Source organism: Camellia sinensis, chromosome 7 (genome assembly GCF_055761805.1).
Source record: "Camellia sinensis isolate YWXY chromosome 7, ASM5576180v1, whole genome shotgun sequence".
Taxonomy (NCBI): Eukaryota; Viridiplantae; Streptophyta; class Magnoliopsida; order Ericales; family Theaceae; genus Camellia; species Camellia sinensis.
In genome coordinates, this window is record NC_138967.1 from 172,842,880 (window position 1) to 172,857,515 (window position 14,636).

At 32.2% G+C, this 14,636-nt stretch overlaps 1 protein-coding gene across 1 annotated transcript; it reads left to right on the forward strand.

Annotated features, from left to right (window-relative positions):
* The first annotated feature begins 2,747 nt into the window (after positions 1-2,747).
* Positions 2,748-11,324, forward strand: LOC114305231 (glutamate receptor 2.1). The gene is made up of 5 exons (XM_082879855.1): positions 2,748-3,131; positions 3,676-4,934; positions 8,255-8,564; positions 9,460-9,857; positions 10,682-11,324. The coding sequence occupies exons 1-5, from the start codon at positions 2,822-2,824 to the stop codon at positions 11,039-11,041; spliced, it is 2,637 nt and encodes an 878-aa protein (XP_082735981.1). The 5' UTR covers positions 2,748-2,821; the 3' UTR covers positions 11,042-11,324.
* Positions 11,325-14,636: the final 3,312 nt, after the last annotated feature.

The window sequence follows — 14,636 nt, forward strand, 5'->3', positions numbered from 1 at the left end:
GGTGGGTGGGTGGGTGGGTGACGGTGGCGGGTGGTAGGTGGTAGCGAGTGGATAGTGGTGGTAGTGGTGGTGGCAGGTGGGTGGCGGGTGGGTGCTAGTGGCGAGTGGGTAGCAAGTGGGTGCTGGTAGTAGGTGGCTAGTGGTGGCAGGTGGGTGGTGAGTGGTGGTGGCAAGTAGGTGGCGGGTGGTGGTGGCGGGCGGTGGATGGTAGTGGCGGGTGGATGGCAGGTGAGTGGTGGGTGGTGGTGGTGGTGGTGACGAGGAGTGGATGGTGCTGGCGAGTGGGTGGCAGGTGGGTGGCGGGTGGTGGTGGCGGGTGGTGGGTGGTGGTGGCAGGTGGGTGGTGAGTGGTGGTGGCAGGTGGTGGTGGGGGGTGGGTGGTGGGTGGTGGTGGCGAAAGACAATGGTGGAAAATGGTGGCAAGTGGTGGCTAGTGTTGGTTGGTAAAAAAAAAAAAACTAAAAACTCAAAATGGAAACACATTTTTTGTGTTTTCATTTTTTGACCAAATTTATAAACTGAGAGTACTGATTTATAAATCAAAAATTTTACCAAAAAAATTTTTATTTGAGTTTTTAAAATATAAATATAAACATAAAACATAAAACGTAAATGTTACCAAACATCCGTTTTGTCTAAACTTTTAGAGAATAGCTAGCGTGTGTACGATATTTTTATTTTTGTTTATAGTGATATTTTTTCAAAGTTAATTTTTTTTTTTTTCACTTTTCGAGTTTGTCTTGTGTAAACAAATTTTAAAAAATTAAAAAAAAATTAACTACAAAAAAAAAAAAAAACAAACAGAAGAAGCCAAAAAGCTAAAATATTAGCTTTTTAAAAAAATAAATAAAATTTAAATGTTTATGTCATTTAATCAAGTAGAATTAAAAAATATGAAATTTTCCAAAAAGTTTAAAAAAAATTATCTTTTATAATTTTTTTTTCTTCTAAAAACTTCCAATTTGATGTTGTATATTAATAAGAAATTTTTGTATTATTTGGAATGAAATGAATTTTTGAAATTTTTTTCATACAAACTTCGTACTTTTTAAAAATATAATTACCTCGTTTGAGAATAGATTATTTTAATAATTTTTTGACTTTTTATAAAAAAAAATATGCAAAAAAGTAAAAAAATTATATGACGACTTATAGTAATTTTTTGGCTAAAATTGAAAGTTATCAAACGAGGTAAATCTAAAAACTAAATAAACATTGATAATTTTTTTTATTTATTTTAGATATCTACTGAAAATAAAAATACGAAATTCTTTTAAAACTCCAAACCAAATAGAGTGGTTAATTTTTCTAATAAATTTTCTAGTATACGTGTAAATAAAAGAAGAGTGATTGTATTTAGACCAAGATTGTAGAACTCAGAACCTCAAAGGTAGTCATTGTAATTTATCCTAAAAAAATTAATATAAAATGGACTCATCTTATGAATTGCTATTTGAACACTTATATTTCTTCTTATAGTTCACACTATTTTTTTTTTATTTATAAAAATTAATTTTTATTTTACCTCAATCAAAATATCATTTGATACAAATGGCACACACCTTTCTCCAAACACCAAGCCTTCACAATTAGCCCCCACCAAGGTGATTTGACCTCCTTCCCTACTCGCATGCCACCCTCCACCATTCTTTTACTCTCGCAATTCTCATAGCCACTCTCTTATCACCTCTAAAACCCTAAGAAGAAGGATGAGGAGGGGCGATAGGAAGGCAAGGGGGGTTGGGAGGAGGAGTGGTGGAGGGGAGAGGATTTGGGAGGTAGCTGCAAGGAAGTGAGGGTAATAACGGGAATAAGTAGTGTGAATTTAGATAACACAGAAAATAGTACATACCATATGCACCTTATAGTTATAGAAAAATATGACATTATTTTATACTTTCTGAGTCAAATGCCAGAACTACACACAATATGAGTCATAACTAAAATCTTACGAGTCATAACTAAAATAATATCACAACTAAGGGTTGTTTTAGAAAGTTGATAAAAAGTTGACTTTTGACTTTTTACCAAGCTTTTTGATTTTTTTGGAAGTGATTTGGAAAGTTGGTAAAAAGTTGACTTTTTGATTTTTAGTTTAATATTTATTTATGGTGTCAAATCAAATTAAAATGACCAAAATATCCTTACCCAACATAAGAGATTTATTTTTTTATTTTTTTTTCATAAGCCCTAATTTGTAATTTTAGGGCTGCGTTTTTGGTACTTCCCAAAGGGATTTTGTTGCGTTTTTGGACATTTTGTCCAAAAACGTGGCTTTTTACTATGTTCTCAAAATGGCACTAAAGAAGAAAATAGTATAACTAGGAGGATATATGATACACCCTTTTAAATGCGTACATATTAGAATTTTCCTATAAAATATTATTAAAAAAAAAGGAAAAGCAAATTGTTTATAGAAAATGTTTGGAACCCCCACAAAGAAGGACTTCATAACTTCTACCGATGTATTAACCATTGATGTATTTGAATTTTTTGGAGTTGTGTCTGACAGTGACATGAATGGTTCAAATCATTTTCAACATTGTGAGAATTGTATTTTGTGAGAGTCTCTGTCATTATTGATCGTTTATATACCCAAGCTCCCCTGGATATTAATTAATTATAGCCTGCACTTTCCTCTGAAATTCCAATAAACGAAGAAAGGAATTAGAATGCCCTGAATTTCTTGGAAACAGTTGGGGTAAGAAATGCCACAATTTTGGGAATTTGATCTTGACCACACTGGAATCAACACGTTTTCATATATCAATTTTCCTTTTCCATATATTACATTACACAAGGTGTGTGTGGGCTGCTTTACATGACCATTCTTCCAAAAATGAAAAAGGAACTTGGTCCTTATCCCTGTTTCTTCTATTCTCACAGCATTGCATTTTTACTAGTCTTGTTGGTGTGTTTAACAGAATCAGCAACGCCAAAGAGTGAAAGTGGGAATATAGGTGCCATAGTAGATAACAGCAGTTCTAGGATGGGTAAAGAGGCCAAAGTGGCCATGGAGATAGCAATTCATGATTTCAATACTCAAACCACCACCAATCAAAGCTTGCTTCTTCGTCTTCACATTCCAATGATTAGCAAGCAAAGTGAACCCATTCAGGCAGCTCTTGCAGGTATATATATATATATATATATGTAATTCAATATGTTATTAGCTTATCTTTGAGCTTCGGGCAATGGCACAGCCGGTTGAACAGGTCCTAAATTGAGGGAAACCCCCCAAGCTAAAAGAAAGAAGTTAGGATGGGTTTCATAATTGCTTTTTTTTTTTTTTTTTTTTTAAAAAAAAAAAAATTAGATAAAATTATTGCTTCAAAAAAATTTATACATTTGATTAATGTTAAGAAAAGCTGGCTTGTTTGTTATTAGAAAAGTTCACACAAGTTGATGTGGATTATTTTTATTTATTTATTTTTTTGTATTCAGTGAATTTTTTGAATTTTCTTTTCATGTTTTATAGAAGTAAAAATTTTGAACACAAATTTTAAGAATAGAGAAGAACTAAAGACGGCAAAATTTGGCCTATCATGCAAAAAGTCCGAAAATACTTTTTTAACTCTCCTTGTTAGGATCATGTAAACTCAAATTTTGTTAGTTTGAGGATCAAATTCACTAAACATAACTCTTGTGGCCTAATTGTCATCATGTTGAATGCAGCTAGAAGCCTCATCAAGACAAAGAAAGTGCAAGCAATTCTAGGAGCTCACTCATGGGAAGAATCATCACTGGTTGCCGATGTTTGCACCCAAGCTCACATTCCCATTCTCTCTCTTGCCACCGATTCAACCCCGGAATGGGCAACGCTGCGTTGGCCAGTCCTCATCCGAGCCTCCTCCTCGCCCAATCAACGCTCACAAATGAAAGCCGTGGCTGCAATTGTCCAGTCATGGGAATGGCATAGAGTCACTCTGATATATGAGGACACGACAAACTCAGCTTCTAATGGTGTCATATCTCATTTATCAACTGCCCTACGCGAAGTGGGTGCTGAAATTGATCAGCTTATAGCTCTCCCACCATTCCCATCCTCTTCATTCTCCGAAGAGCTCCAGAGGCTTAAAGGCGAGCAATGCAGAGTCTTCGTGGTTCATGTCTCTCTCCCACTGGCAATCCATTTCTTTGCCAAAGCAAAGAAAATGGGAATGATGACAAAGGACTATGTATGGATCACCACAGACACAATCACAAGTCTAATCTATTCCCTGGACGCCTCTGTCATTTCCTCAATGCAAGGTGTAATCGGTATCAAGGCCTACTTCCCTGAAACCGGGCCACCTTTCCAAGAATTCAGCAAGAAATTCAAAAAAAAATTCAGCATAAACCACCCTGAAGAAAAAAACCACGAACCTGGGATTTTTGCAGTCCAAGCCTACGATGCCACGTGGGCGGTCGCTCTGGCATTGGGAGATGCAGGTAAATCGGAGGGCCAAGAAATCATACAAAAAATTTCATCAACTGATTTCAATGGCTTGACTGGTAAAATTCAATTCAATGGAAGGAAATTAGCTCCATCACAGACATTCCAGATTGTCAATGTGATTGGAAAGAGTTACAGAGAACTCGGGTTTTGGACAGAAGGAAGAGGCTTCTCAGAGGCAATTGATCAAACAGTTTTTTACAATTCATCAATGCAGGTTTTGGGGCAAGTGTTTTGGCCTGGGGGACCTTGGTATACTCCAAAAGGATGGACTGTTTCCACAGAGATCGAACGGCTGAGAATTGGCGTGCCCACCGGATCAACGTTCAAACAGTTTGTAAATGTGGAGTACGATGATCGGACAAAACAATTTTCATTTACTGGATTTTCAATTGAAGTCTTCAAAGCAACAATAGAACTCTTGCCATATGCTTTTCCATATGAATTTGTACCATTTGATGGTCCCTACGATGATTTGGTGAAGCAAGTTCACTTGAAGGTAAGAATATTTAGTACTTACATGCTTTGTTCTGTTCTCTTGCATCATCTCCAACATCTCTAAATTTTACAAAAAGTCTAAAAACACAGAATTAGACACAATTCTCTACGTCCAAACGAGAGATTTGTGTTTCAATTTTTTGTTTTGTATTTCTAGAAGAACTAAAATTTTACTTTACTATCTTAGCTTGTCATTTTTTTTTAATTTTTACACTCCAATGATGCTCTTTATTTTACTTGGGTTCATTTAAGAATATTCATTCACTACAACATTTTCTTAGTTTAGTGACATTTGAAAGTGCCACAAAACTATTCTTCTAATGACATTTTTTGGTCTTGTGGCATTTTGAACAAGTACCACTTCTATCGGTGCCACGGTAGATACGAGTGCCACGGTAGATACTTGCAAGTGCCACTGCACCATCATGGCTGAAAACTTTCAATGACATTTTAATGTCATGGTAGATATTATTTGTGGCACTATCGAGCGCCATTAAAAAAAGAGTTAGTGACACTTGCAAGTGTCATTACACCATCAAGACTAAAACCTTTTAGTGACACTTTAATATCATGGTAGGCACTATTCGTGACGCTACAAGGGTCATTCATGACGATAATTCGTTGTAGAACAATTTGATCCGCTCTTGCGGAGACTCGAACCGCCAACCTTCCGCACCATAAACCTTATATACCACACTCTTCCCACTACACCTCTATAGCACCACATGATTATATATGCAACATATATTATTTATATAGTACATACATCCATATTAATATAAAAGTATATGTATAAACATAATTATTTTATTGAACATAATTTATGTAAAATAAACTATTTACTACCAAAATAAAAAAAAAAGACTACTTTTGGCGACTAAAAATATTTTTTAGTCGTCAATTCTATACTTTTGGCTACTAATTATTTTTTAGTTGCTAAAAAACTTAACTTTTGTCGACCAAAATCGGATTTGGTCGCCGAAAATGCACTTTCAGCTACCAAAATTTTGGTCACCAAAAAATTTTATTCCCGCCTTAGGATTTTAGTTCTCCCGCGCTAAAAATGACCACTTTTGGCGACTAAACTTATTTTTTTGTCACCAATTGTAGACTTTTATATACTAAAATTTTTTTTGGCACCAAAAGTTTTACTTTTGGCTACTAAAATTTTTTTAGTCGGTAAAACCCATATAATCAGCGACCAAACTTATTTTTAGTCGCCAATTGTAGACTTTTGGCTACTAAATTTTTTTAGTCGCCAAAAAGCTTTACTTTGGGCTACTAAAAATTTTTTAGTCACTAAAACCCATATAATTAGCGACCAAACTTAGTTTTAGTCGCCAATTGTAGACTTTTGGCTACTAAAATTGTTTAGTCGCCAAAAAGTTTTACTTTTGGCAACTAATGTTGTTTTGGTTGCTGAAAGCTATACTTTCAGCAACCAAATTTTTTTGGTCAGGAAATTTAGTCGCCGAATATGCTTTTTCCTGCAGTGTATATTGAGTTTAATTCATTTATTTTTAATCATTTACTGCATTTTAAAAATTTAGAAAATATATTGACATTTTTTGTTTTTTCAAAAATGTCATTATAAGCTTGGAAAGTTTTTGGCTTAGTGACATTTCTCAAAATGCTGTAAAATATTTGTTTATGACACTTTTCACCTAAGTGCCATAAAAAATAATTTGCACCTACCTAGTGTCCTGACATTTTAAAAAAAATGCCATTGCAACTAAAGTTTAGTGGCATCTGTTGGTAAACGTTACGAACATAATTTTTTGTGTCATTATTTTATAAAATGTCATAAAATTGATGTGACATTTCTTTATTGAAATGTCACTAGAGCCTTATATGTTTTGTGGTTCTGTGGCATTTTTCTAAAACATTTAATGCCAATTTTTATTTTTGTGGCATTTTCTAAAAACATGCTACTAGTGTAGTGTCACTAAAGTGTAAATTTGTTGTAGTGACATTTTTGTTGTAGTGAAGTGACACTTTTTTTAATTGAAATGCCATTAGAGCCTTGTATGTTTGTGGCTCTATGACATTTTTCTAAAAAATGCCACCAAATATTCTTTTTGTGACATTTTTTAAGAACATGCCACTAGTATGGTGTCACTAAAATATGTTTTTGTTATAGTGTTGTGACACTTGTTCATTGAAATGTTACTAGAGCCTTTTATATTTGTCGTTTTGTTGCATTTTTCAAAAACGTGCCACTAAATATCATTTTTGTGGCATTTTTTAAAAATATGCCACTAGTGTAGTGCCACTAACGTATGTTTTTGTTGTAGTTTTGTGACACTTGTTCATTGAAATGTCACTACAGCCTTTTATGTTTGTCGTTTTGTGGCATTTTTCAAAAACGTGCCACTAAATATCATTTTTTGTGACATTTTCTAAAAATATGCCACTAGTGTAGTGCCACTAAAGTATGTTTTTGTTGTAGTGATTTAATACTTTTATGAGAGAAAATGAAAAAGTGTAAATTGTTTAAGAATAAAAAATTAGGTGACTAGTAAATGTGAATAAAAAAAAAATAGTAGTTACTATTTATAAAATCATTTTTGCAAGTTTTGACTAGACTACAAGAAAGATTTTTGTTCAATTTGACTAATTATTCTAAATAAATTAATGATTTTGCTAATTTGTTATGAATGCCCAAACTGAAGGTTCAGGACAAAACAATTTTTAAAAAAATCCCCCTTACTAAGTTCAACTTAATAGATGTAATAGTGCCGCAGGATGTCTCAAAAATGCTTCAAACATACAAAAAATTTTAAAAAAAATATGCACAAAAAAAATATGTTTTTAGATTTATTGCAAAACGACATGTCCTCGTTTGCTCTAATACCAAATTGTAATACTTCTATCTCAAATCGTAACAATATTGTCTATTTTGAGCTGGACTGTAGCGGTTTTAAAATACTTAAAAACTTTTCCTACAAAGCCAATATAGGATGAAATATTACAAAAATTACACTAGACAATTACACGACTCTCAAAATAAAGAAAAATTATTCAATAGTCTCATAATGCCATGTGGCATTATTTATCTGACCAATGAGAAAATAGAAACGCGTATTAAGTAAATTATCATTTGTCTTTTTGCTACGTGACTCATTTGAAGCACCACATACATAATGTTATAAGACCGGGATTACTGAATAATTAACCAAAATGAATGGATTGTACAAAAAGTAGGCCTTCTTTCGTCTTCTTCTCCTCTTGCTTTAGCTTTTGGGCCAACTCTTTTCTGTGACTAGAAATAAACTGATAACGTTTGCTTTTACTTTGGGATTTATCTATGCATTGGAGCAGAATTTCAGTGGAGTAGTTGGTGATGTAAAAATAATAGCAAGGAGATATCAGTATGCAGAATTCACAGAGCCATACACAGAATCAGGACTGGTGATGATAGTCCCAGTTCAATCACAAACAAACAGAGCTTTGTTATTCATGAAACCATTCACAACAGACATGTGGATTCTAATAATGGCTATCAACATATACAATGGCTTTGTTGTGTGGTTAATAGAGAGAAATCACTGCCCTGAACTTCAAGGCTCTGTCATGGATCAAATTGGGACCTTGCTTTGGTTAGCCTTCACCACACTCTTCTCTTTGCATGGTAAGTGACACACAACATAATCCCTTCTATTTTATTTTATTTTATTTTTTTGGAAATCTTGAAACGAAAACTATTTTTCTTTATTGTTTTCATTTTCATAAAAATAGAATCAATTCCACATTTAAAAAAAAAAAAAATCAGAACGATTTTCATGCTCTCTCCTCCCTTTCTTACCATCTCTAGCCACGGGCCACCGTTGATCGTAGGCCAGCTGACCCCAGGCAACCTTCCAGTGAACAATTTTCATTCCCCTCACTTTGTATTTTTATTTATTATATATATATATATATATTTGTGCTAAAAATGCTATGTTTTGATTTTAATTTTAATGTCTAGTTATGTGTTAAAATTAAAAATTTTGATATGCTCAAAAAAAATTATTTAAAATAGTAACTTGTGCTGGAGTAGGGGTTTTGATTTGTAATGGTTTGTGCTAAAATTAAGAATTTTGATTAGGGAATTTTATTTTTTATTTTTGAAAGATGATAAGTGGCCATGATCAATTGTAAAAGTTTACATTAAAAAATTTGTAATGAATAAGTTTTCTTATTATTATTAGTTCAAAAACTTTTTATCATTTTATTGTTATTGATTACAAAAATAAGGGGGGGAAAAAAAATCAACGTTGTGATTAATGATTGCCCCCTCTAAATTAATTTTCTAGCTTTGCTACTAGACGCCTCTATCAACCACCAACAGCTTTGCCACTGGATTTTTATCTTGTTTTTAAAAAATAAAAACAATTTTTTTTTTCTCTCTGTTTTATGTAAACAAAAAAATAGGAAACTGGCTAAGGTTTCATACTAGCCTTCTACCCTCAAATTGTTTAGGAGAAGATTATTCAGCTAATTAACAATAATGTGACTTTGGTTGGTTATTATTGTTTTGAGCACAGGGGAAAAACTTCATAGCAATTTGTCAAGAATGGCAATGGTGGTGTGGCTCTTTGTGGCACTAGTCATCACCCAAAGTTACACTGCCAGCCTCACCAGCATGCTCACTGTGCAGCAGCTTCAGCCCGCGACAAGAAACATTGAAACCTTGAAGAATAGCAACTCAAAGGTTGGGCACGGCAAGGGATCCTATGTCTCAACATATTTGAAAGATGTCTTGGGATTCAAGTCCACCAACCTCAAGAACTTTAGCTCGCCCCAAGACTATGCTCGAGCGCTCAAGAGTGGAGAAATTGCAGCCATCTTTCTTGAAGTTCCTTTCGCAAAACTGTTCCTCGCCATGTACTGCAAGAGCTTCATCCTAGCAGGGCCGTCGTATAAAATTGGAGGCTTTGGATTTGTAAGTCACTTCATTTTGTTTTAAGGCTGTGTTTGGATATTAGATTATTTGATTGGATTTCTGTAAAATTCAGTAACAGAAACCTTGGATGTGAATATGAACACTTCTACCACCAAGGGTGGTAGCCTAGCGGGTGGGAGCTCACTCTCACTCGATTTGGTGAGCAAGTGACTCAAAGTTTTGTGTCTCTATGGGGGCGACATCTACCTCTACTTCCAACTTTCACTCACTAGGACCCTAGTGCGACTGATTCATGTATGGCTCAAGTTCATCGTGAGAGAGCGCTTGCGATTCTCCCATGTGAAGTATCCTCATTTTGTCAAGCTCATCTAGGCGCTTCTAGTCTGGATCCCCAACAAGTAGGGTCTCCTTTGATCATGCATGAGGAAAATTGTTACGATTGGTTGTGCCCTCCTATCTTTTCATCAAGCCAAAAAAGAAAAGTAAATTACACTTTGTACCCCTACACTATATACTCAATCCCTCTTCTTCATCTCTCAAATGTGGATATCAAATCCTAATGCTTTTAATCAAATGCCAATGCCCCTCTTTCTATCCAAATCTGATACAGAAATTGGCCAAAAATTGTCATTGTATGATATGTGGCCTAATTTTGACATTCACATCACAAATTCAGTCAATTTATCTAATAAATTGGAAGGGAAAGGAGACATTGACACTGATTAAAAACGTAAAAGTTTGATTGTTACAACTGAAAGGTGAAGATGCAAATGTGCAAAATAAGATTAGGTATGAATTGCGAAAACAAATATGATCATTTGAATGGATATGACTCATATAACTTGTAATGGTTTGTGACTCAGGTATTTCCAAAGGGATCTCCAATGCTTGCTGATATAAATGAAGCACTATTGAAGGTGGCAGAGAGTGGTAAACTGAGGGAGTTAGAGAACAGCATGACTGGGACTGAGCTGTGTTTGGACATGGAATCTGATCATGGAAACCCTAGCTTCAGCCTCAACAGCTTTTGGATACTCTTCATATTAACAGGAGGCACTTCAACAGTTGCTCTTGTGTTCTATGTCATTCTTGGCAAGTGGAAATTCAATCACATGCTTCAGCTCAAGATGATCTGGAGACTTATATTGGCCATGTTGAGCAAAAATTATCAGTTGAGACCGGAACATCACGTGACCATGTGCCCGATTGGTGGTGTTTTATGATTTTATTTTTTTTTTGCCATGTTTTGCTCATTTTTCCAATGATATAAGTACATACTACACAATCAGTATTGTGTTCAGAGAACACAAAATTACTTCACATGGAAACGCTGGTAGGGGCGGATGTATATAGGGACAAGTTAGATTCACTGAAGTTCTCATGTTCCACTGTTTTGTAATTTTGTACCGTATTCTACTCAATAATCTCAACCTTTTATATAAATATTAAAATAATACGTATCAAATAAACTTACATATTTTTACTTATTAAAGGCAAACATATTCAATTTAGCGTGTGTTCATTGGTTTACAAACGTCGAACTTTAACATTGATTAGTAATTGTCAAAAATGACATTTTTCGTGATGAAAATTGTAAAGTATCAAATTTTTAATCGGATGGATGATCAATAGAGGAATAATAACGATAATATTATGTATATTGAGCGAGACATTTTGTAATATAGAATAAATTAATAAATAATAAATAATAAATATTATGCCCAAGAAAAGAATACATGAAAAGTTTTAAAAAATAAATATTTTTCTTAACTTATTTTTAAAAGTTTTTACATATTTTTCTTAAAAAATAAAATAAATCAAAAAAATATTTTTTTTTCAAAAAATAAAAAATAATTTTAAAGAACAAAATAAAAAAAAATTTGAAATATTTTTTTTTGGTTTTAAAAATAGTGTTTTAAAAAGAGTTTGGTTATGAGTTTTGAATTGAGCGTTTGATTATGGGTTTTGAATTTTTTTTTATTAGAATCATGATTCCAAAAGAAAAGCAATTTTACCTTCATTTTTTCTTTACTTTTTGCATATTTTTTTGTAAAAAATTAAAAAAGCAACCAAAATATATTAATTTTTTGCATTATAATTCTGTCAAAAATTAAAAAATTATTAAAATAAACGAGGTTTTCTCCAATTACCCTTGAAAATAAAAGTAAGAAAAGAGTTACTCCATAGTTTATAGACAAAGTGTTTTTTTTTAACTTACATATTTTAATTGTGGATATGAATAGAAGATTAGTCACTCACCCTTTCTTACCTAAATTTGTAGGGAATGAGTAATGCTATTCGGATAAAAAATTAGTTTTATTTTTTAGATTTAATGATGTCAGATTCTATTAAATATTTAAATTAATTTGTTCTTTCATTTATTCTTTAATTATTAATCAATTATATATATATATATATATTTTGATACAAATCAACCAATTAACTTATTAACATATTACTAAATTAAAAAAAATAAATTTGCCTTTGTGTTAAGGAAAGGGAAATACGTGTGTTTGATTTTAGTTTTCTGAATTCAGTTTTTTAAAAATTATTTTTTTATTTTTTGTATTTTTTTGTTTTTAGTGAATAGTTTTTAAATTTTAAGTAATTTTTTTATTTTTTTTAGATACACTTTACTTAGATATATCTAAATAGTAAAATATTTGTGAAAAAATATTTTTAAAAAATTAATAAATACACAAAAAAATAGGAGAACTGTATTGAATTTTTGTAATTTTTTTTTGTATTTTTTGATATTTAGTTTATTTTTTGAAGATTTTTTTTACAAATATTATATTTTTAAGTGTATTTATATTAGGTGGGTCTAAAAATTAAAAAAAAAATTACTTAAAATATTAAAAAATATTAAAATACAAAAAATAAAATTTTTTAAAAATTATTTTTTTGAAAACCAGAAACAAATAAGCTAAGACTTTTTTTTAGGTAGGAATAGGAGTTATGTGGTCAACTATCCATAGAGATTGGATGCCACGTGTGATTGTATAATTAGTGATGGGTCCTAGTACTTGTGACTGTCAAAACTGACACACAATTCTGGTGTCCAACTTCTTGTTTCCTGCAACTTGTATGGGCTCTTCTATTGTGGCCCAACTGATCTAGTCCAAATTCTACACTTCTTTAGTCCAGCCCACTTGTTTAACTTTTCATACTCCAATCAGACCCATTCTCTAGCCCAAATTTGGTTTGTCCCAATTTTTGTTCCATTCATTCATTTTGTATCTGATCCAAGAAAATTAGAAATGAAAATAAAAAAAATTAACCTAAGTCTTAGAAATAAACGGTCCGATTCTTACCAACTCAACTAATGCACTTTTGTTTAAGGGGGTTGTGCCTTTTTTTGTACAAATTTAAAAGATGTATATTCTACCATTTTTTTCTTGTATTGGCAAGATCTTTTCCAGTAACTTTTTAAATTTTTATGAGGTAAAAAAGTTCATATATTTAAAACAATTTTTTTAATTGAATAAATAGTTATAAGCCTTATATTCCACTCAGTCTTGTGAAAAAATTTATGACTCATCAATTACTATGTAATTTTAAAAAAAAAAACTACCATGTAATTGAAAATAACACTATTATCACCTTTTATAAATATCATAAGGGACAATTCTATTATACATATCCCATACCATATGTACATTTGATTATGCCATTTTTCTTTTTAGTTATGATCAATTTTCTTTTTTGGTTATAACATTATTTTGAGATATTTAGTTATGACTTTTTTGTGTTTGATTATATATATATATATATATATTAGTTATGATTCAGAAAGTATGGAGTTATATCATTTTCTTTTGTAATTATAAAGTACATATAGTGCACACCTTTCAGACGGTGTGTACCATAGTTTTTCCCATATGATAAATTCAGAACTTATGAGCGAGTTTTATTACAAAATACTTTTGAGTTTGTTTAGAGTTTATGGTTTGTTTGAATAAGAAACTATATTGCCGTACTTGTACAAATACTGGTACGCATACAGATTGGGTTGCATATCTATTGGGTACACAAAATACATATTTTATACATTCTTTAACTGTTGGATAGTCTCAGCTAGGAGATATTGGTGAAGATGCGGTTGATTCATTAGAGTTCTAATTTACTTGAAATTCTAAATCATTTTGCTTGATAAATCAGAATAAAAGATGTATTATTCAATGATGAAATTAATGTAAGTGAAAATCACAATTCTCTGATGATGTCATGATTTATTACATTATATTTAATTGTCAATTTTATTTTTTAAAATTTTTGTCCATATGTATGAATATTTAAAAAACTGGTTTCTAAAATTTTGTTACAAATTTTTAAGTAATGTGGTGGTATTTGTTGAAGGTGTTTGAAGGCAATAAAAATATAGGGTAAATTACATTCATTTTCCTTACAGTTCAGAAAAAATTACACAGTTTTGGTCTTCCTATCTATCTAAAATTTTCAATGAGATTTGAAGCAAAATTTGAGTTTCAAGACCACCTAAAATAATCATCAAATGCATAAACCAAGATCAAAGACAACGGGCATAGCAAGTATGCCACCAAAGATGTCCAAATGGGAAATTTGGAGTTGAAACTTGAGCTGAAACCAAGATCATTATCACACAGACCAAGATCAAAATCATCAGTACTTCAGCTCAGAAATCCCATGACAATCTACGGAAATAAATTGATGATAAAAGGACTGAAAATCCAAGAACATTGTTCATGAACACCGAGCCATAGATCTGCAATGGAAAATCAATATGTCACAACACAACTTATGAAAGCCTCCAAAGGTCTCTTTTATGGTTTATGAATC